The sequence below is a fragment of the Cervus elaphus genome, chromosome X (assembly GCF_910594005.1).
Source record: "Cervus elaphus chromosome X, mCerEla1.1, whole genome shotgun sequence".
Lineage (NCBI taxonomy): Eukaryota > Metazoa > Chordata > Mammalia > Artiodactyla > Cervidae > Cervus > Cervus elaphus.
This window is the reverse complement of record NC_057848.1, coordinates 77,947,186-77,971,021: the sequence shown is the minus strand read 5'-3', so window position 1 is coordinate 77,971,021 and position 23,836 is coordinate 77,947,186. Positions and strand designations below refer to the sequence as shown.

The 23,836-nt window shown below is 51.8% G+C and overlaps 2 protein-coding genes and 1 pseudogene across 2 annotated transcripts; all 3 read right to left on the bottom strand.

Annotated features, from left to right (window-relative positions):
- Positions 1-4,295: 4,295 nt before the first annotated feature.
- Positions 4,296-7,329, bottom strand: LOC122690371 (annotated as a pseudogene).
- A 107-nt stretch (positions 7,330-7,436) lies between these two features.
- Positions 7,437-8,944, bottom strand: LOC122690370 (testis-specific Y-encoded protein 1-like). The gene is made up of 3 exons (XM_043897398.1): positions 8,940-8,944; positions 8,257-8,758; positions 7,437-7,520 (listed from the first exon to the last, which is right to left on the bottom strand). The coding sequence occupies exons 1-3, from the start codon at positions 8,942-8,944 to the stop codon at positions 7,437-7,439; spliced, it is 591 nt and encodes a 196-aa protein (XP_043753333.1).
- Positions 8,945-17,234: 8,290 nt separating this feature from the next.
- LOC122690369 (PAX-interacting protein 1-like) lies at positions 17,235-23,141 on the bottom strand. The gene is made up of 6 exons (XM_043897397.1): positions 23,029-23,141; positions 22,362-22,546; positions 21,158-21,201; positions 19,964-20,034; positions 18,525-18,627; positions 17,235-17,510 (listed from the first exon to the last, which is right to left on the bottom strand). Exons 1-6 carry the CDS (start codon positions 23,139-23,141, stop codon positions 17,235-17,237), a joined length of 792 nt encoding a protein of 263 aa, XP_043753332.1.
- Between the last annotated feature and the right edge of the window lie 695 nt (positions 23,142-23,836).

Sequence of the window (23,836 nt, the reverse complement as noted above, 5' to 3'; positions counted from 1 at the left end):
AGACTAAGACACAGAGAGAAATGGACAGAGACATGAAGAGAGACAGACAGAAGCAGAGTGAAGGGAGAGAGACACACAGGAGGTGAAGTGAAGGTTTGAGGTGGAGCAAGGGAGGGAGGAGACAGGGACCAACAGACAGACCCCAGCAGCTCAAGTCTGTTCTCCCTGAGGCTAGAGCTGGCGTGTCCCTCCAGAGGGTCCCCCACCCTCACGCTGTGCACCAGCCCCCTCCACTTGGGGCTGAGAGGGGCCCAGTTGAGCCTGTGGGGTCTCTAGGTTTGGGGGCTTCCCTTCTAGGGGCGATGGAGCCCAGGCACTAGGTCACACCCCCTTCACTCCCCAGAGGCGCTCTCTCCATCTGGTGGGTGTTGCTGCAGTAAAAGTGACTGGACAGGCTCCCAGCATGAAGCACCCACCTGAGCAGCTAAAAAGCTGGGATTGCCTCTGGTCAGGGTCTGAGTGTCCCCTCTCTCCTGTTGTGGGTGGGTGTCCTGGTGGAGCAGTGACAGATGAGTAAAAACACTATAGAGTCTTTACCCACGTGGGGACAGGCGTGGCCATCCCATCATGCAAGGAGATGATTTAAAACACAATCACCTGGAGACATGAACCATGACTTCTGAGTGGTGGCTGCGGACTTTTGTTCACCCACCCAGACCCTGATCTCACTCCCAAGCCTCTGTGCCTTGTCTTTCCACGTGGGAGAGGGGACAGAGCCCTCTTCATGGTGTTGAAGGTGATCTGATGTCCAGGAACCCCCTCCCTCACCCACCATGTCTTGGAAACAGCTTCTACAAAGACCCCTCCCTATAGAGACTCAGATCCTCACTTCCCTGACCCAGCCACACAGACCAATTCCTCCCCAGGATCATCAGTCGGTGCTGACCCGGTCGTTGCCAGGACCAGTCAGAACATGGGCCTGTGACCCACTGGTTCTGCCTACCCAGCCCTGACTGCAGCCACTGTCCCTGCCTGGGCAGAGGCCTCCCCTCACAGCTCCTCCTGAGTCAGGGCCTGTGGTCCGTGTGCCATCAGGCCTGCTTTCATGGCAACCACACGCCTGGGCCTTTATTTTTGTGTTTACTGCTCTCCACAGACAGGGGTTGTCCCTATTCTTAAGGTCCCCTCTCTATAGTAATAGTTCCCTTCTGTTGTCATAGTCCCCCCTCTACAGTAATAGTCCCCTTCTGTTGTCATAGTCCCCCATCCACAGTAATAGTCCCCTTCTGTTGCCATGGTCCCCACTCTACAGTAATACTCCCCTTCTATTGTCATACTGGCCCCTCCAGAGTAATAGTTCCCCTTCTATAGTAATAGCCCCCTATAATATCATACTTGGAGAAAGGCATGGCAACCTACTCCAGTATTCTTGCCTGGAGAATCCCATGGACAGAGGAGCTTGGCGGGCTCCATGCAGTCAGTCCATGGAGTCACAAAGAGTGAGACACGACTGAACGACCAACACTAATGTCATAGTGTTTAGACCAATAGCCCTCTATTCTCAAAATTCCACTTCTACAGTAACTGTGCTCCTCTACTGTCATAGTCCCCCCCTGTAATAATAGTCCTCCTTAATTGTATTACTCCCCTCCTATTGTCATTGCCCCCCCACAGTAATAGGACCACTTCTACAATATTAGCTCTTCTCTATTGTCATAGTAACAGTTTCCCCTATAGGGTAACAGTTCTCTATTAGAGAACTAATAGAGTAATAGTTCTCCTTTATTGTCATAGTCCTCCACCCCATACACTCATAGTCCTGTCTCTACTGTCATACTTCACTTTCTATTGTCATAGTCCCCCCTCTGCAGTAAAAACCTCTCCTCTACTGAAATAACCCCCCTAACTAATCATAGTCCTACTACATAGTGATAGTCCCTCCTCTATTGTCAGAGTTCCCCTTCTACAGTAGTACTGTTACAGTCCCCTCTCTGCAATAACAGTCCTCCTTGATTGGAGTAGTACACTTAAATGATAACAGTCTGTCTATACTATCCCCCTTCTAGAGTAAAAGTCCTCCATTACTATAATCTCTGTCTACAGTAAGCATCCTCTTCTACTGTCATAGTCCACTCCCTGTTGTAATAAGTCTGTCTCTGTGGTAATAGTCTCTCATCTAATAACCTCCCTCTGTTGTCACTATTCCCCTTCCACAGTCAAAGTCCCCCTTCTACTATAACAGTCCTGCCTCTATTGTCATAGTTTCCCCTCTACACTAATAGTCCCCTTCTGTTGTCCCTACTCTATGTTAATAGTCCCTTCTCTATCATAATAGTGCCCCCTCTATAGTAACAGTCTTCCTCAGTTTCAGTAGTCCCTTTCTATTGTAATAGTCCCTGTCTGCAGTTATAGACCCCCATTCATTATAATAGTCCCCTCTAAGGTAATCGTCCTCTCCTATTATAATAGTCCCTCTCTCTTTGTCATAGTCCCCTCTTTTCAGTAACAGTCCCCACTCTACAGTGATAGACCACCCTCTACTATAATAGTCTCACATATACTAGAATAATCCTCTCTCAACAGTGAGAGTCCTCCTCTACTGTAATAGCCTCCCTAAATGGTTAGAGTCCTCCCTCCATAAATAGTTCTGCCTCTTCTGTATAGTTCCCCTCTACAGAATGGTCCCCTCTATTGTAATAGTTCCCTTGATTATGATAGTTCTCTGTGTTGTCATAGTCCCTCCCCTACTGTAACAGCGCCCACAGTATCAGAGTCACCCTACTATAACTTTCCCACTCCACGGTAATAGTCCCCCACTACAGTAAAGGTCCTCCTTTATTATGAGTCCCCTCTCCACAGTAGGGCTTCCCTGGTGGCTCAGCTGGTAAATAATCCGCCTGTATTGCGGGAGACCTGGGTTTAGTCCCTGGGTTGGGAAGATCCCCTGGAGAAGGGAAAGGTTACCCACTCCAGTATTCTGGCTGGAGAATTCCATGGCCTGTATAGAGTCAGACACGACTGATCAACCTTCACTTTCTCCACAGTAACATCCCCCCCACATGGCCATAGCCCCACTCCTCTATCATATTAGTCCCCTCTCTACAGTAATATTGCCCCTTGTACAAATTATGTCCTACCTCTATGTAATCATCCCCTCTCGAGAGTAATAGACCCTCTCCCTGAAGAAATCATCCTCCTGTAATAGTCCCCTTTCCCCTTCACAATAACCCTTCAGAATAAAAGTCTCTTTTCTAATCCAAATAGTCAACGAGATGCAAGTAGAACACACAGCAAAACAGTATGTCAGAACCCCAAGCACAGCACAATGGGGAGCACCTGTGGATGTGTGTGCCCCACCACATAGGGCTCCTTTGGTGTGTCTGTGTCACCATCCTGTAGACACCTGTGGGTGTGTGTCTGTCTTCCCTTCAAAGACGAGACCTCCACACAATACAGGTCACCTGCCCACTGGGTGTTGTTTCCACAACTCTCCCCACAACACAGGTCACCTGCCCACTCCTGAGCCCTACTGTCTCCACATACCTGGACTTCTGTTCCATCAGAATCTGGGTCAGTGTGCAACAAATGCTTAATCTTCCCATTTTGACTGGCCTGAGATGGTGGTGGGTTCAATATGATGGGAGGAATAATGTCTGATGCCTGTGGACACCAATCCTGTACTAGAAAGACACTGTCCCATCGCCCAGGTACATGTTTGTGGGTCACCTACTCTCTGTTCCTCCAGGACATCCTCCTGCTCCTGCACGGACACATTCTCTTGCTCTTCTGCTGCCACCACTTCCACCTCCTCGATGATGACTTCCAGCAGCCCCTGGAGCACTCCACAATCCCCACCACCTCTCCCTCCTCCAGGGGGAGGATCCGCCTGCCTCCACGGCCTTCCCACTGCAGAAAACAGCCTCCTCGCCTGCTGGGTCACCTGCTGCCTGCAACTTCCCCGACACCCCACCGCGAAGGCAGGGCTCAGGGCCCCAGCACGCTGAATGCTCGGGCTAAACAAGAAGACGAATCAGGGTCTCCATGAGCAGGAGGACCCAGGGAAGGATGATTCTGACAAAGATACTTGAGTCGGCCTGCCTCCGTAAGCATCGCCTGGGTCTCGCATGCTGTAAGGAGAGCTCCTCTGATTGAGACTAGGACGCATGACGTCCCCAAGCCTCTAGTCTCGGCCTGTCACCTCCTACCTGAATGACCTGAATCCAGGCTCTGATCCAGGCGGCAGGAGCTTGAGCTTCCCCACTGGGGAAAGGATAGGGTCCTGGCCTCTCCACCGATCTGCCTTCAGGCCTCACGATCTGATTCCCTCACAACCTCTGTGCCTCGTCACTTCCCACTCATGGCAGGACCTTTCCGCCTGGGGTAGTGCTGCAGGGGATGGAGCCACAGGCCCTGGCCAGTGACGTGCTGGCCCCAAGAGAGAGTTCCCATTGGGGCGAACTGGGCCCCAAGCCCTCCCAGGAGCGGCCAAGAATGCCAATCTCAATCTCCCTGTCTGGGGTCACCCAGGGAGACCGCACCTCCGAATCCTCTTCCATCCCGCAGAGTTGTGGTCCAACAACCAGTTGAGAACGTTCAGGCTGCGGGTGTCCAACCTGAGGCTGGGAGCTCCCCATCCGTTGTCAGAGAACCAGTGGACTCGAGAGGAAATACATGCCCTGTATCCTAGAGGAGGACCGGGAAAACAGGAAAGAAGATTCAGGTAGGAGGAGCATCCGCTCCCTCTCCTGCCCACCCACACCACCCTGGGAGCCAGGTCGTACCAGCAATGCCAGAGTGGTACTCCTTAATGATCACTGTGTTCCTGAAGGATGGGGTTGTCCCAAAATGACAACACCACCTTGCAGCGGGACTGGAGAGGGCCTAGTTCCCACACCTGCCAGGACCAACCAGGAGGATGGACAAGGTGAAGGTGCAATCTCTCAGGGTCCTCAGCTTGCCTGCCAGGCAGGCATCAGCATCTTGCGTTTTTCCTTTCCGAAGGCTCACACCGAACCCATGCACCCGAGTTATAGGAGCCCCCCACCCCCAGGTGCCTGCCTAGCACCCCCACCCCCCTGCCCTCAGGCTCCCTCCTGGCCCTTCAAGTCCATCATGTTGTTCAGCATATCTTCATCTTGGGCTCTGCTCATGACGAGCACCTGGCACGGGTTCATAATCTGCTTTAGGTCAAGGGGCCAGGCATGCCACATGCTGGGCATTCAAGAGTCTTCAGTGAGAGGGTTAGGCTCGGGCATTGTGAGGACTGCAGAAAAGGCTTCTGCAGCCAGGGCTCCGGGTACTACCGCTTGCCCAGCCGCCACAATGACAGCCCCATCCCCTGCCGTACCCTCAGACCTGCTCATCCCTCTGGACCCCCTGTGGTGCACTGAGAATGTGGTCTTCATCCCCCAAGGGAGGATCTGTTTCTGACCGTGCCTGATGTACATCTGGCGTGTGTGTCCTGGGCCCTGGCATGTCACTCGCTTAAAACTTGAGGATCTGCCGTCCCTGCCGCATGCTTGCTCCAGAGGCAAATGCGTGTGTCCTCGCGTTTAGCAAGAGAGCCCTGGTCTCGGGCCTGTTCCCTGTCTTCCCAATCACTGGCATGGATGTACTGGAGTCGTGCAGCACACTCTCTTTGGTCACTGATGACACACATTCCCCGCCAAGGTGTGTGGGGATGCCAGCCACAATGAGCCTCCCGTAGTCCTTTGCTCAGACACCTACAGGCAGAGAGATCCCCAGATCTGCTGGCACTGTGCCTGTGGAGATGACAACTCGCCCTGCCCCCAATCCCCTTACCCTCAGATTCGCGTGTCCCCCCTCAACGTGCTGGTGCCCTCACCCCCACCCCTTCTCTTGCTGCCGATCCTTCTCCTCGTCCTGAGCATATGACCCCTAAGTCGCAGTGGTCAGGAAACGGGATTGGCCCAGAAGCCAGCAAGGCCCTGGATGATGGCACTTCTCTGATGCAAGGGACGCTCTCTCCTCTGGTGGTCCTTCCTCCGTAGCCGCACAGTGGCTCTTCGGTCCTGCTCTTTGGCATAGCTCAGCTCCACCTGCAGGGCCGCCAATGCCCCCAGCGCTTCTATTGGGGGCTGGTCCCTCGAGGCCCCAGTCCTTGGATGTTCCTGGCCCTGCTCCTCCGGCCCCTCTTCCCGCTCCTGCACAGACACCTTCTCCTGCTCCTCTGCCGCCACCACTTCCATCTCCTCGATGATGTCCTCCACCAGCCCCTGGAGCACTCGACGATCCCCACCACCTCTCCCTCCTCCAGGGGGAGGATCCGCCTGCCTCCACGGCCTCCCAGCTGCAGAAGGCAGCCTCCTCGCCTTCTGGGCCACCTGCTGCCTGCAACCTCCCCGAGGGCCCCACCGCGCCGGCAGTTCTCAGATCCCCGGCACCCTGAATGCTCGGGCTCACCCAGAAGAGGACACAGGGTCTCCATCAGCAGGAGGACCCAGGGAAGGATGATTCTGACAGAGGTGCTTGAATCACCCTGCCTCTGTGAGCATCGCCTGGGTCTCGCATGCTGTAAGCAGAGCTGCTCTGAATGAGACTAGGACGCATGATGTCCCCAAGCCTCCAGTCTCGGCCTGTCACCTCCTACCCGAATGACCTGAAGCCAGGCTCTGATCCAGGTGGCAGGAGCTTGAGCTTCCCCACTGGGGAAAGGATAGGGTCCTGGCCTCTCCACGGATCTGCCTTCAGGCCTCATGATCTGATCCCCTCACAACCTCTGTGCCTCGTCACTTCCCACTCATGGCAGGACCTTTCCGCCTGGGGTAGTGCTGCAGGGGATGGAGCCACAGGCCCTGGCCAGTGACGTGCTGGCCCCACGAGGGAGTTCCCGATGGGGCAGTCTGGCCCCCGAACCCTCCCAGGGGCTCCCGAGAATGCCGACCTCAATCTCCCTGTCTGGGGTCACCCAGGGAGACCCCACCTCTGAATCCTCTTCCATCCCGCAGAGTTGTGGTCCAACAACCAGTAGAGAATGCTCAGCCTGCGGGTGTCCAGCCTGAGGCTGGGAGCTCCCCATCCGTTGTCAGAGCACCAGTGGACTCGAGAGGAAATACATGCACTGTATCCTGGAGGAGGACCATGGATTCAGGAAGAAGATTCAGTTAGGAGGAGCATCTGCTCCCTCTCCACCCACCCACACCACCCTGGGAGCCAGGTCGTACTAGCAATGCCAAAGGTGTACTCCTTAATGATCACTGTGTTCCTGAAGGACGGGGTTGACCCAAAAGGACAACAACAGCTTGCAGCGGGAGTGGGGAGGGCCCATTTCCCGCACCTGCCAGGACCAACCAGGAGGATGGACAAGGTGAAGGTGCAATCTCTCAGGGTCCTCAGCTTGCCTGCCAGGCTGGCGTCAGCATCTTGCATTTTTCCTTTCCAAAGGCTCTCTCCAATCCCACGCACCCGGGTTATAGGAGCCCCCCACTCCCAAGTGCCTGCCTAGCGCCCCCACGCACCTGCCCTCAGGCTCCCTCCTAGCCCTTCAAGTCCATCATTTTGTTCAGCACGTCTTCATCTTCAGTGCTGATCATGACGAGCACCTGGCACGGGTTCATAATCTGCTTTAGGTCAAGGGGCCAGTCATGCCATTTGCCAGGCATGCAAGAGTCTTGAGTGAGAGGGTTAGGCTCAGGCATAGCAAGGAATGCAGAACAGGCATCTGCGGCTAGGGCTCCGGGTACTCCCACTTGCCCAGCCGCCACAACACCAGCGCCAGCCACTGCCGTACCCTCAGACCTGCTCATCCCTCTGGGCCCCCTGTGGTGCACTGAGACCATGGTCTTCATCCCCCAAGGGAGGATCTGTTTCTGAACGCGCCTGATGTACGCCTGGCATGTGTGTCCTGGGTCCTGGCATGCCAGTTGCTTAAAACTTGAGGAACTGTCGTCCCTGTGGCATGCTTCCTCCAGAGGCAAATGCGTGTATCCTCGCGTTTAGCAATAGAGCCCTGGGTCTCGGGCCTGTTCCCTGTCTTCCCAATCACTGGCATGGATGTACTGGAGTCATGTAGCACACTCTCTCTGGTCACTGATGACACACATTCTCCACCAGGGTGTGTGGGGATGCGAGCCAGAATGAGCCTCCCGTAGTCCTATGCTCAGACACCTACAGGCAGAGAGATCCCCAGATCTGCTGGCACTGTGCCTGTGGAGATGACAACTCACCCTGCCCCCAATCCCCTTGTCCCCAGATTCGTGTGGCCCCCCTCAATGTGCTGGTGCCCTCACCCCCACCCCTTCTCTTGCTGCCGATCCTTCTCCTCGTCCTGAGCATATGACCCCTAAGTCAGGAAACGCGATTGGCCCAGAAGCCAGCAAGGCCCTGGATGACGGCACTTCTCTGATGCAAGGGACGCTCTCTCCTCTGGTGGTCCTTCCTCCGTAGCCGCACAGTGGCTCTTCGGTCCTGCTCTTTGGCATAGCTCAGCTCCACCTGCAGGGCCGCCAACGCCCCCAGCGCCTCTATTGGGGGCTGGTCCCTCGAGGCCCCAGTCCTTGGATGTTCCTGGCCCTGCTCCTCCGGCCCCTCTTCCCGCTCCTGCACGGACACCTTCTCCTGCTCCTCTGCCGCCACCACTTCCATCTCCTCGATGATGTCCTCCACCAGCCCCTGGAGCACTCGACGATCCCCACCACCTCTCCCTCCTCCAGGGGGAGGATCCGCCTGCCTCCATGGTCTCCCAGCTGCAGAAGGCAGCCTCCTCACCTTCTGCCCACCTGCTGCCTGCAACCTCCCCGAGGGCCCCACCGCACCGGCGGTTCTCAGATCCCCGGCACCCTGAAAGCTTGGGCTCACTCTGAAGAGGACCCAGGGTCTCCGTCAGCAGGAGGACCCAGGGACGGAGGATTCTGACAGAGGTGCTTAAATCACTCCGTGAGCATCGCCTGGGTCTTGCATGCTGTAAGCAGAGCTGCTCTGAATGAGACTAGGACACGTGAAGTCCCCAGGCCTCCGGTCTCACCCTGTCAGCTGCTAACCGCATGACCTGCATGCAGGCTCTGCACCCAGCGGCATGAGCCTGAGCTTCCCACGTGGGAAAAGAGAAGGTCCTGGCCTCTTCACGGATCTGCATTCAGGCCTCACGACCTGATCCACTCACATCCTCTGTGCCTCATCACATAACCTCTCATGGCAGGACCTTTCAACCCGGGGGTAGTGCTGCAGGGGATGGACCCCACAGGACCTCGCCAGTGACCTGCTGGCCCCATGAGGGAGGTCGCCATGCGGGCGATGGGGCCCAGAGCCCTCCCAGGGCCAGCCGAGAACCCCGACCTCAATCGCCCTGTCTGGGGAAGCCCAGAGAGACCCACCTCCGCAATCCTCTTCCATCCCGCAGTGTTGTGGTCCAACAACCAGTAGAGAACGTTCAGGCTGTGGGTATCCAGCCTGAGGCTGGGAGTTCCCCATCTGTCATTAGAGACCCAGTGGACTCGAGGGGATATGCATGCCCTATATCCTGGAGGAGGACCGGGGAGACAGGGAAGAAGATTCAGGTAGGAGGAGCATCTGCTCCCTCTCCCACCCAGCCACACCACCCTGGGAGCCAGGTCGTACCAGCAATGCCAGAGTGGTACTCCTTAATGATCACTGTGTTCCTGAAGGACGGGGTTGACCCAAAAGGACAACAACAGCTTGCAGCGGGAGTGGGGAGGGCCTAGTTCCCGCACCTGCCAGGACCAACCAGGAGGATGGACAAGGTGAAGGTGCAATCTCTCAGGGTCCTCAGCTTGCCTGCCAGGCAGGCATCAGCATCTTGCGTTTTTCCTTTCCAAAGGCTCACACCGAACCCATGCACCCGAGTTATAGGAGCCCCCCACCCCCAGGTGCCTGCCTAGCGCCCCCACCCCCCTGCCCTCAGGCTCCCTCCCGGCCCTTCAAGTCCATCATTTTGTTCAGCACGTCTTCATCGTGGGCACTGCTCATGACGGGCACCTGGCACGGGTTCATAATCTGCTTTAGGTCAAGGGGCCAGGCATGCCACATGCTGGGCATGCAAGTCTTGAGTGAGAGGGTTAGGCTCAGGCATCGTGAGGACTGCAGAAAAGGCTTCTGCGGCCAGGGCTCCGGGTACTCCCGCTTGCCCAGTCGCCACAATGACAGCCCCAGCCCCTGCCGTACCCTCAGACCTGCTCATCCCTCTGGGCCCCCTGTGGTGCACTGAGACCGTGGTCTTCATCTCCCAAGGGAGGATCTGTTTCTGACGGTGCCTGATGTACACCTGGCGTGTGTGTCCTGAGTCCTGGCATGTCACTTGCTTAAAACTTGAGGATCTGCCGTCCCTGCTGCATGCTTGCTCTAGAGGCAGTTACGTGTGTCCTCGCGATTAGCAAGAGAGCCCCGGGTATCAGGCCTTTTCCCTGTCTTCCCAATCAGTGGCATGGATGTACTGGAGTCATGTAGCACACTCTCTCTGGTCACTGATGACACACATTTCCCACCAATGTGTGTGGGGATGCGAGCCAGAATGAGCCTCCCATAGTCCTATGCTCAGATACCTACAGGCAGAGAGATCCCCAGATCTGCTGGCACTGTGCCTGTGGAGATGACAACTCGCCCTGCCCCCAATCCCCTTACCCCCAGATTCGCGTGTCCCCCCTCTATAGGCTGGTGCCCTCAGCCCCACTGCTTCTCTTGCTGCCGATCCTTCTCCTCGTCCTGAGCATCTGACCCCTAAGTCGCAGTGGTCAGGATATGGGATTTGCCCAGAAGCCAGCAAGGCCCTGGATGATGGCACTTCTCTGATGCAAGGGACGCTTTCCCCTTGGTGATCCTTCCTTCATAGCCACACAGTGGCTCTTCGATCCTGCTCTTTGGCGAAGCTCAGCTCCACCTGCAGGGCCGCCAACGCCCCCAGCGCCTCTATTGGGGGCTGGTCCCTCGAGGCCCCAGTCCTTGGATGTTCCTGGCCCTGCTCCTCCGGCCCCTCTTCCCGCTCCTGCACGGACACCTTCTCCTGCTCCTCTGCTGCCACCACTTCCATCTCCTCGATGATGTCCTCCACCAGCCCCTGGAGCACTCGACGATCCCCACCACCTCTCCCTCCTCCAGGGGGAGGATCCGCCTGCCTCCATGGTCTCCCAGCTGCAGAAGGCAGCCTCCTCGCCTTCTGGGCCACCTGCTGCCTGCAACCTCCTCAAGGGCCCCACTGTGCCAGCAGTTCTCAGATCCCCGGCAGCCTGAATGCTCGGGCTCACTCCAAAGAGAACCCTGGGTCTCCATCAGCAGGAGGACCCAGGGAAGGATGATTCTGACAGAGGTGCTTGAATCACCCTGCCTCCGTGAGCATCGCCTGGGTCTTGCATGCTGTAAGCAGAGCTGCTCTGAATGAGACTAGGGTGCATGACGTCTCCAAGCCTCCAGTCTCGGCCTGTCACCTCCTACCCGAATGACCTGAAGCCAGGCTCTGATCCAGGTGGCAGGAGCTTGAGCTTCCCCACTGGGGAAAGGATAGGGTCCTGGCCTCTCCACGGATCTGCCTTCAGGCCTCATGATCTGATCCCCTCACAACCTCTGTGCCTCGTCACTTCCCACTCATGGCAGGACCTTTCCGCCTGGGGTAGTGCTGCAGGGGATGGAGCCACAGGCCCTGGCCAGTGACGTGCTGGCCCCACGAGGGAGTTCCCGATGGGGCAGTCTGGCCCCCGAACCCTCCCAGGGGCTCCCGAGAATGCCGACCTCAATCTCCCTGTCTGGGGTCACCCAGGGAGACCCCACCTCTGAATCCTCTTCCATCCCGCAGAGTTGTGGTCCAACAACCAGTAGAGAATGCTCAGCCTGCGGGTGTCCAGCCTGAGGCTGGGAGCTCCCCATCCGTTGTCAGAGCACCAGTGGACTCGAGAGGAAATACATGCATTGTATCCTGGAGGAGGACCATGGATTCAGGAAGAAGATTCAGTTAGGAGGAGCATCTGCTCCCTCTCCACCCACCCACACCACCCTGGGAGCCAGGTCGTACCAGCAATTGCAAAGGTGTACTCCTTAATGATCACTGTGTTCCTGAAGGACACGGTTGTCCCGAAAGGACAATACCAGCTTGCAGCAGGACTGGGGGGGGGCCCAGTTCCCGCACCTGCCAGGACCAACCAGGAGGATGGACAAGGTGAAGGTGCAATCTCTCAGGGTCCTCAGCTTGCCTGCCATGCAGGCATCAGCATCTTGTATTTTTCCTTTCCAAATGGTCAAACTGATCGCCAGCACCCAGGTTATAGGAACCCCCTTCCCCACGTGCCTGCCTAGCGCCCCCCACCCATCTGCCCTCCGGCTCCCTCCAGGTCCTTCAAGTCCTTCACGTTGTTCATCTTTGTTTACGTCTGCTGGGACCCTTTCCTCTGTGGGGATGCAGGTAGGTGTCCCTGGTGGCCTTCAGGTGCTGTGTTCACACAGCCACCAGTGGAGATCTTGTGGAATCAGCACTTGTGCACCTGGACCTGCCATGGATGCAGGGAGCAGCTCAGGCCTGCCCTGGCCCCCATGTGCACCCAGAAATCCCACAGCTGCTAGGCCCAACCTGTCCCAGCCACAGAGCCCCCGATGTCCACTTGCATGTTCTGAATGTGCCACTTGGACAGAGCCAGAGGCAGTGGTAGAGATCAGCCCATGGCACAGGCACAGGAGGCTCATTTCAGCTGTTCCTCTGCAGCTGAAGGCCCTGCTGGTGCTGGAGTGCTCCCAGAGCTCGTGGAGCCAGTGCTCTGCTGGATGAGAGAGGTAGAGCCTAATGGGCTCCCCACTCTGTCCTTCACACACCCCTTAACTTCAGGTCTTTGCTTCTACAATGGCCTGAGTGTCTTCCATGCCACCCCAGTTGGCTCTCCTGGGATCTCTGCTCTGCCTGCTACGTGCTCCTCTCACTCTCTGAAGACCCCCTCTCTGTCCCAGCTGGTGTCCCCTTTGGAGAGGGCCTATCCATGGGGCCGGAACCTGTCCTCTCTCAGAGCTTCTTCCCAGGGTGCCGGGCCCGTCCTTCTCCCCTTTTTATCCCCCCTTTCATCTTACTGGGTTACATGGAGATCTTTCTAGTGCTCTTTGTTGCCTGAGATTTCCCACCAGGAGGTATTGTGAGAACTGTTCCATGTGCAGATGTATTTGTTGGAGGAGGTGAGTTCCGTGTCCTTCTGCCATCTGGCTTCAAAGTCTCATACTTGTCTACACAGAGGAGTGATATGATCCTGCTCTTGTTCTAATACCAAGTGTGCCGTCTTCAGTGGCATCCCTGTTTCTCCAACCCATTTGCAAAGTAAGACAGTGGAGACCAGCCACACCAGCTCACTGTGCACTGGAAATATGCCTGGTGTGAAAGATGGGCTCAACCGTCAATCATAGTTAATGTTAACTTTAAAAAAAGCCCTATACTTAAAATAACTTGGGTATGTAAATCTACTTTTTGAAGTGTAAGTGGTGTGAAATCTGAAATATTTTTAAAAACTTAAAATATATTACTTACTAATGAAATAGCACTTTGGATATGTGTAGAAGCTAAAATCTAAGAGCTACTAGAAACTTTAAAATTACATATGTGGTCAACATTATACTTCTACTAAATCTTGAGTCAGACCAAACAACAGGACAAAAAAGACTTCCTTTCTTATGAGAAATAATTTTATAACCTAATCGACCTAACAAGTTGATTTACTTTATCTTTTTCTTAAATCTTCTATGTAATTTCCTCTGATCCTCCAAGTCACTGTTCAGCAGCTGTGCAGGCCTTGGAGTTTTTAAGGAGTATTTCCTGGCAGCTCTTGAAAAAACACTCACTGAAAGGTTAATCAAGTCAGTCAGACTTGGATGGTGCTTAAACAAACCCCTTTCTTCACTGAAGACTAAACAGATGCATACACTCTACCCAGAGGCTTTTATGCCATTATCATGTTCACTTTTCTTCAAGGGTATAAGAAGCAGGCCCATACTCTGAATACTGTGCAATCAACATTTTGTGTCAACACATGAAACTCCTCTTTACTTTCAGGACCTTACTGTTACTAAATTTATTCACATTCACATTCATTCCAATTGTGGTTCATGAGAAGACAGTCAGTTCTATAGGTAGGTTTGTTTGCTTAGGTACAAAAGTAGGAACTGAAAAGGACACACATTGTGAGATAGTCTGTTAAAGACGCAAGTGCCAACTGGGTGTGTTGTAAAGAGCTTTATAGATTGATGTTTCTAGAAGACCATCAGCGTGTCATCCACGTGTGCTGAGAGACTTAACGCTGCCCACATGGTAAGAGACGGGTCACGGGAAAGTCACCACAGTCCAGGGCCTAGAGCACAGGTGAGGTCGCAGGTGTGGAGCCTCACTTCACAACTGTGACACTGAGTGGTGATTTGCAGGACTGACTCCACGTGGCTCCAGGTCAGAGCCAGGAGGACATTCCACGTAACTAAGTGATGCCAAAGCCTTACGGCAATGCTGACCACTCCTGTGACGTGGAAGTCCTATGGTGATTAATGCACGTGCTCCACCTAAGCTGCGTTCGGGAATTAAACTGCAGAGATTACACAACTGGAGAACAGACTGGAGCCAATTACAGCTCCCTTTAGGAAAACACCTCAGCAGTTGCCGTGGAGGCAAATTCAGTGTCTGAGGAGCACACTGATGGGCGGTGACATCGGGGCAGGGCTGAACCTCTGTGACAGCACTGGTCTTGAGCACACTAATACCTGTAGTATATTAAACACACTGGTATGTCAGTAGTCACTGGTAAGACGATGGTCTCCACTTATGTTTTTGTACCTACAACCCGACAGGAAGTGTATTAGAACCATATCTGGAACAAAAGCAGGAGAGATGTGGGTTTCTGTGGTATTAATGACTCTGGCTGGTCTGTGCCTGTTGTAATAACTGCTAATGTTCTGAACATAGCTCTGCTCAGGAGTCTATGTCTCACCTTGATAGAAAATGGCTACTTTCCAGAAATTACTTCCACAGGAAAAAATTCTACTAGAAAATATTTTGCCTGGAAATTACTTAAAATGTGATCCAGCTTAATGAAAACCCTATAAACTATGCAGGAAATATGTCACAATAAAGGATCACTCAATTCTAAGTAAAGTTTAAAAGTAAAAACACAGACTATTTTAGGTAATGTATTCTTAACTCAGTACGGAAAATCTCTTTGGATTCCTAAGTTGGCTCCTTAAGAGCAAAACAAACAAACAAACAAACAAAAAACCTGCCTCTATTAATCTACTAAGCCACTGTTTGATACAAAAAAAATTTTCCAAACTGTCCTATCTTAGAAACATGTAAACACTGTAGTCTAGAATTATTAGACACATACTCAGTTAATATTTTCTCAAGAATGGTCTCTATTTTCCAGCTGAATATATGTTTTATGAGAATAGTATTAATGTAAGTTGGTAAAAGCAAAAATAAAAATGTAAATCTCTTACACACTATTCATAGCATACTCTTTGAACCCGGGTTATTTGTAATGCATCTCTCTCCATATTGATTCTCTTAGACACGGAACACACCCTAGAGGAGGCCTGACTGCACAGGGGGAGTGGGGAGAGCCCAGCTCTCTGGGTGCAAGCCGCACACTCCCGTCATGGTTGCCCAGCTGCAGCAGCTGATCTGAGCTCCAGTCCAGGCGTACCTTGAAAAGCGGAGAAACGTGGGCCCTCCTCAAGGACTCCTCCAAACTGAAGGAGTAAAGCACTTCGGCCTCTGCATCTCGGAGACGGTAGTTCTGCTCGTCTGAAAAGGAAGACGGTACAGCCTCAGAAAGTGCCTGGCACTGGGGTACACCACATGTGACTGGCTCCAGGTGCCCCAGTGAGCCATGTGCTGGCATCCACCTGTGAAACCTGTGAATGAGTAAGTCTCCCAGATTATATTTCATTTACTTTCCTCCCAAAAACAGCCAGCCAGGCCAAAGACACTCTTCCTCCCTCCTGGATCAGTGTTTCTTAGCTTTTAGGAACAAATGTCCTGAAAGATGTCCATGGACCCTCCTCTCATCCCTGGTCAGCTCCCCACCTCCCCCTCAGCTGTAACTTCACACTGTTGGGGGGCCAGAGCACCCCAACCCAGACCCAGGTGAAGAGTGCCCATGTGGAGGGACAGGCTGGGAACCAGGTTCATGGCCAGCTTGTGCTCACAAGGACCAGTGACTTCAGAGCCACTGGACTCCAACTAAGAGTCGATTAGCCACATTTTACAGATGTACCAAAAACAAGTTCCTTTTATACAGTATAAGAACATCACTTTATAAAGAATGGTTTTACCAGATTTTGAGGATCTAAGAATTTTTAAATAATACCCAATTTTTCAAAAAGTAAAGATCACAAAATGTTTTCATCTTCTTATGAATACATCTCATTCAGAAAAGCATTTCATCATCATAACCAAACTAACAGTCCAGGGTCAGGCTGAGTCAGACGACAGGCTGTAGGGCTGACAGGCCACATGCTGGGTATGTCACTTGCCCTTCTCTTTTTTAACAACGCCTTAAAAATGAGAAAACCATTCTCAGCTCAGAGAGCATAGTTGCTGACTCCATCAGGCCACTCAGGAGACACTGAGATTTAACAACTGCTAGAAATGCAAGTCCATCAGCCACCAGCAGAAAAAGAAGGCACTACACTAGGTAAAAGAAGAAAAGAATGTCTAAAAAATGAAGTTAAGAAATGAACAAAGAAGTATTGTCATGCATGAAGTTACATACTTGAATGAAGTGATGTATCTGAAATGCTAGTTTCTACAGCAGAATGAAGGTTGCTGTGCCTGCTGAAGAGCTGTGAGGGAGAACAGGAAGCAGTCCGTGTTTAAGGTGAGAGATGACACTGAAATGAACACAGTAGCTACAACAACCCTGGGTTTCTAAGAGGAGAAGCTGAGTTACATTAACTTGGTCGGAGTTGTGGCAAGAGTCAAACTTTCCAGAGCGTGTAAAGGGCATGTGTATTCCAGAAAGAAATAACCTATACAATTGGTGTCTCAAACTATATAGATATAAATACAAAATGTCAAAATACCTCTCCCCCATGATAGGAAGCGTCCAGTCTTAAAGCTGTCAGAGCCCAGGTGGGGGCGGTGTGCTGCAGGGGTGGGAAGGCAGGGGTGGCCTATGGGGGCTGACTACATGGGACTCCTCCAGGAATGTATCATCCTGTATGTATCATCAGGGAAACAAGGCAGGGCTACAGAGCTCTTCCCCAGTACTTCCCGAATTACCACAACCTTCCTATTTCACAGTAAAATGCACAGATATCAAATGCCTCACTGGGACATGAAATAATTTGTTATTTATCCATTTAAATTCACAGAGTTAAAAAATGAACTTGATGTGTGCTGGGATGAAAATGGAGATAAATTTGAAGGCAAAAACCCTCCTAACTGGGCATCCAGTGCACAGGGTGCGGCTCGGCCACTTACCGATGAACTTCTGGCAATTGAAGCACTCCTCCAGCCACTCTGGGGTGACGATGTGCTTCACCACGGAAACGGCCATCAGGAACTTGACGGTCCGCTTCACCTTGCTGGAGATGAGGTGGGTGCACTTCTGTGCAGACTCGGCGACCTCCCCACCCAGGATCTGGAGCTTCTGGGGGCCGGGAACACAGAGCAGAGGTGAGACCATCTGGTCTGCAGAGCCGCCTGCCCACCCTCAGCCCGGGACTTGTCTAGACCATGAATGGGGCTCTCAGCCGCACAAGATGGTGAAAGCAGTGAAGCCAGACCTACACCACCATGCGAGCAAAGTGGAAACTGGAAGTGACAATGTACATTTCCCTAATCCGTGCCACACAAGTCAAGATTAAAGCAGGACCTCCACTGGACACCAGGAGGACACCCCTTTTAAGATGTAGAAAGCTCTGAGAACAAGGCAGCTCGCTACACAAGGAGTGAACCTCCCAGGCTGTCTACGCCGAAGTGAGTATTGATAAGGCACGTTAAGACACAGTCTCTAAGAAATGATGACATAAAAATCGACTTAAGACATAGACATGTAAAAGATGATCTCTTTATACCCAATTTTAAAAGTAAAAAATAATTTATAGTAGCATTTATAATTATTTCTTTTCCTTAAAATAAATAAAGGGAAATGTTTGAATCCCTGTGACACAGGTCAACTATACTTTAACCATCCCCTCCCCAGACACAAGCCCACAATCCCTCCTGGTGTTACTTCCAGAAGTGCATTTAATGTAAATAAATACAAATACACCTGTGATCCCCACCAGAGAGAACAAGTCTTGAGAAGATGGTGGGTTCATTCAGGAAACCTGAAGGGGCAGAGCTACTCTCGTAAGCTAATGTCCTTATGAAAATATTTTTTGTGCAGCTTTGCTAATGTTTGATTACAAGACTGCTTTTAGTCTCCTCACCTGCGTCATCCTAACAAGAAAGAACGCATCTAAGGAGGAAGTAGCAGCAAGAATGAGGCGGGAAAGCAATGATGTAATGATGACGCAGTTTATAAATAAACATGATGAACAACGTTACAACATGATATTCCTGATTACATGTTAACCTAATAAAACTGCTATCCTAAAGCAAGTATAAACAGAAAGGAACATTCATTAAAATCTTTATGCAAAATAGAAGGAAATTTCACCTTTATGTACTCTTGAACTTGAACAGACTCAAATCCAGTGAAAAGCACAAAAGGGGTCAGTTCCGGTGGTAATTTCTTGGAGGGAGGTGGAATATCTTCAATTCTATGAAACACACATAGAAAGAACAGCTATTACTTCCCTAATATGTTCTTTGCCAAACAAGATATTTTAATTTTAACAGCGTTAAGAAGCTCTGAGAGCTTTACCTGTGTGTGGTTTTCTGTTCTTAAAGGGAAAGTGCAGTGACTCATCTGCTCTTTCTTTCCCACCATTTATACAAAGTCACCCCAAAGGACTCTCACCTGGCACCCCTAGGGGAAGGGCTGATAAGGCACTACCCCCACCCCCCAGCCTGCACTGTCCCTGGGGGTCTGTGAGGGTGGAAGGGAGGGTTTCCAGGGCCCTCTGTGGTCCCCAGTCCCCCACCGTATCCCACAGGCCCCATCTCACCCCAGAAGCTCTGACGCAGAGCAAAGCTGGTCAACTCAAGCACACACTCTATATTAAACTTCTTTGCTTAAATTTGTTCAAGCCCTATTTTTAGCTTATATTTGAGACAGTCTATGAAATAAAAAAATCTGTAGTGTTTTAATGATGTATATAATCACATAATTAGGCTTTTGCTAAAGAATCCAACAATCCCTGGGTTGGGTGGCTGTGGGGACTGGAAGGAGGGGACTGAGGAGCAGGGAAGAGGCAAAGACCCTCACTCAATGCAGCTCAGAGGGTCTCTTGGCTCTAGTTAAACCACCGGCTTACCTCCACCAGGTGAGACCAGAACAAGTCTGACAACACCCCCGCCCCAGCCCCACAGAGGGGGCTCCATCCCCCATCCTGAACTGGGTCAGGGGTCGGACGTGGGCTCCCGGGCACACACTGAGGATGCCTAGAGCCGGGTTCCAGTCCCCCTGCCCCCGTCCCACCACAGCAGCTCGTTTCACACAATGGGGGTTCTGGCAAGATAGAAAAAAGATAAAACAGAAGATTGGACTTGTTTTTAATAAGAAAGGAAAAGACACTGGCTATTCCCTGTTTATCTCCAGTGATGAAACGAGACATGTCATGATACAGCTGCAATGCAAGCAGCACATCCTTCCAAGTCCTGGTGGTTTAGTCGCTCAGTCGTGCCCAACTCTTTGTGACCCCATGGACTGTAGCCCGCCCGACTCCTCTGTCCATGAGGATTCTCCGGGCAAGAATACTGGAGTGAGTAGCCATGCCTTCTTCCAGGGGATCTTCCCGACCCAGGGACTGAACCCATGTCTCATGTCACCTGAATTAGCAGGCGGGTTCCTTACCACTAGTGTCACCTGGAAAGCCCTTCCAAGTGAAAATCTTAGGGATTTCCCCAACTGCCACCATTTCCTAGAACAGACTGTAAAAGATCATCAACCATTAAAAAAACAAACAAACAAACAAAAAAGGTGATTCTTCCTACCTGGCACTTTTGGAAGAAGGCTGGATATTAGTTACTTCATTCTGCTTCGGTTTGGGAGGTAGTCTTACACCCTGTAATTAACAGACGATTTACCTTAGTCAACCACCCCAGTAACACAGCAGCTTCTGAGTGCTTTCTACCCATCTCACCACACACAAGAAACATTCCCCAAGGAACAACTGGCAGAGACCATGGGCACATGCAACTGTCCAGGGAGGCCCTGGTGCTGGCCACCCTCTCTATTCACCAGACCCAACAGTTCTTAAGATGTCTTCACCCCTCTCCTAGCACTTGTGATAGATTTAATCAACCTTGAACTTTTCAAAACACTTTTTACTTCAAATATTTTGTGTCTCAATGGAATCTGGAAAACACAATGATTGCAATTACACCCCTCCAGAAAGACACAGGTTCCCCTATAAGGGTGCAGGACGGTCGGGTCACAGGACACTGGAGGGGAAGGCAGGCCTCTGACGGCCACTCTGTGTCCCGGGCACAGCGCCCATGCTCCTAAAACCAGCTGGAGGCCCTGACGTGCAGAGATGTGGAGCCCGATGGGGAGCCAGTGCCCCTAGAGGCCCCCACAGCCAGCTTCGCACTGTGGCTGCTGCCCCCTCACCCCTTCCTTGCCTCTAACCCAGTCTTTCTTACACAAGCACACACATTTATGTTCTACTATGGGGAGCAACCACCTCTCCATCTGAGATAAGGGTGGAGATGACCCTACCCCCCAAGTGAAAGGCAGCCCTACCAGAGCTGCCTACCAACCAACCCCTGGCACTCCAGTGCAGAACAGCCCATCCTGAAGGCAGCCCATCAGAGACCCCAGCCAGTGGCCTGGAAGTCCACTGCCACAGTGAAGCGCTTGGTCAGGGCTGACACTCTGGCGCCCCAGTTCCCACCTCCTGAACACCACGGAAACACACGGTCTCCATGTATTCTGCTCTGCAGTTCTGTAAGCACTCACGTAGCCCTCTGAAGAAGTCATGGGGCTAACGTGTGTCATGTGACTGAGTAACTCCAAATATCATCAACGGAGAGGATAAAGACACAGGGTGCACTGAACAGCTTATGACAGGCGAAAAGATTCAGCCCTCATTGGTCATGACGGCCAATTACTAAGAGTTAGTTACAGATACAAGCATATCCCTACTTCTTTGTAACACAGTAAGTAAGGTGACTAACTTGACATACCATCAACAACTCTGCTGACACTTTCAACGGAACTCTCCAAGCATCTGAAGAGAGAAACAGGTTACTTTTCAGAAACACTATGTACATAAAGGAGCCCTTATCAATATAAAAGCCCTTTCAGGACACACACACACTATTATAAAACAGTTTAACAATAAGGACCTGCCATATAGCACAGGGAACTCTACTCCATACTCTGTAATAGCTACGTGGGAAAAGAATCTTTAAAAACAGTAGACATATGTACAAGTATGACTGATTCAGTTTGCTGCACACCTGAAACTAGCACATTATAAACCAACCGTATCCCAATAAAGAAATTAAAATGGAAGTGTATCAATAATAGCAGAAATGAGAAGCCTCTCCAGGTGTGGGTCATCCTGGACACGCAGTGGTTCAGGTGATGGCCTCCAACAAGGGGACCATAAGGACTATTCCTGAGTTTACAGGGAAGCCTGGCGGGGGCCGAGTGTTCCGTACGAGACAAAGCTGAGCAAACCAGCAGCCTGTGGCCCAGTGCAGGCACCGCCCACCTGCATGTGCTGAACCCCAGACAGTTCCGGGAGCCCCGTGGTCTGGCGTCCTAGAAACTGACTGTGAGGAGCACAGCACGTGGGGGCGGCGGCCCGGCTGGGCCCTCAAGGACACGTGTCCACCGAGGAAGGGCCTGGCGTCTGCACCAGGGCTTCAGAGTGGACGTCATAGCCAGGTCTGTCCCAGGGAAGCAGGCTGGCTGTGGCTCAAAAGCAGAAAGGGATTTCTTGCAACTGAGACCTTTAGGACCAGAACTGGATGGGCTCCTTCATGGAAGCACATGTTAAAGCAGCGTTCGAGCGACCACTTCCTGGAGTGATGCTCAGGTGGGTAAATGTAAGCACCATCTGGTGTACAGTCAGGGCAGTGGGCCTTCCTCGGGATCTGTGCAGCAGAAAGTGGGGGCAGGGGGGTGCTGTTTCTCACAGAGCAAGTTAAATGAGAGCTGGCTTGAAAGACAAGATCAAAAGGCTTTCTAGTGTTCCTTCCACTTCTGAGAGTCCATTAAAAAAGGCAAACAAAAATACAAGCCAACAAAACTTCTGGGCTCAGTGCAGTGGGAGACAGCGTGGAGAGGAAACAGGAGAGGAGATAAAAACCGACATGACCCTGAAGTCAAGAGCAGTGTCTGGAGCCCCAGCCCATGGGCACAGGGAGTTGGCCTGCTTACCCAGAAGGTTCACCACCAGGTGTGTGGTTGGGGCGAAGTGGTCCTGCAGGCCAAAGGCGGTGTAGCAGCCATACTGTGTCTGCTGCAGGGCCTCGAAGTTCCCCAGCAGGATGTCCCCCAGCCACTTGACATTCACGCATGGGATCTGCCACTCTTTGGCTTTCTCGTACTTTAAACCAGTTGGTCTTTTTTGGTTGGGGTCGGGGGGAGAGAAAACACATTCATCAGAGTTACCGGTGTTCAAATTTGTACTTCTGTTAACACAAACCAGCCCACACTTGCTCACACTGGACATGGCAGGGACGGTTCTGCAGAGCTGATTGGGCTGTAAGGAGGTGTCCATGTGATCATGAGATCATCGCCCACCCTGCTTTCACCTCACCACTGTCACCTAATTTGACTGCAGCCTCCTTAATCATATGATTTCATTCTTCTGCTAACATTACGACAAATATCACTGCCATTCTTTCAACAGACTCTGACGTCCACCATGGAACTCTGACAGACTGAGAGTTCCAGAATGGCCCTGTGCAGGCCGAGACAAAACCTTGGCTGACTGAGGGACCCTCAGAGGCCCTGTGCAGGCAGAGATGGAACCCTGGCTGACTGAGGGACCCAGAGTGGTGCCAAGCAGGCTGAGGGCAGACGTGGTGGTGGCTGCGTTTACTCTCTGCAGATGAGGATGGTGTTGCTGCGGCACAGGTAGCCCATGTACTTGGCACCTGCCAGGTACACCATTCGCTTCAGGTCGTCCCTGTTGCTGTCGACGAACCCAGTCATGGAGATAACTGGGGAGGGGGGGGCGGGCGGGAAGGTCCAGTAAGGTCAAGATGTAATGATGGTTTAACCCAGTTAGTATGACTCTTCTCCCTGTTGGTTGTGCTACAGACACACGTGTTTCCATTCCTCCTCCGGCATTGAGGGGCACTTGGTGACATCACCTCTGAGAATGCTGTCACTGCTGACAATCCCTTACATTCCTTTACACTAATAATGAGAAAACAGAAAGAGAAATTAAGGAAACAATACCATTCACCATTGCAATAAAAAGAATAAAATACTTAGGAGTATATCTACCTAAAGAAACAAAAGAACTATACATGGAAAACTATAAAACACTGATGAAATAAATCAAAGAGGACACAAATAGATGGAGAAATATACCGTGTTCATGGATCGGAAGATTCAATATTGTGAAAATGAATATACTACCCAAAGTAATCTATAGATTCAATGCAATCCTTATCAAGCTACCAACAGTATTCTTCACAGAACTAGAGCAAGTAATTTCACAATTTATATGGAAATACAAAAAACCAAAAAAAAAAAAAAAACCTCGAATAGCCAAAGCAATCTTGAGAAAGAAGAATGGAACTGGAGGAATCAACCTGCCTGACTTCAGGCTCTACTACAAAGCCACAGTCATCAAGACAGTATGGTACTGGCACAAAGACAGGAAGATAGATAAATGGAAC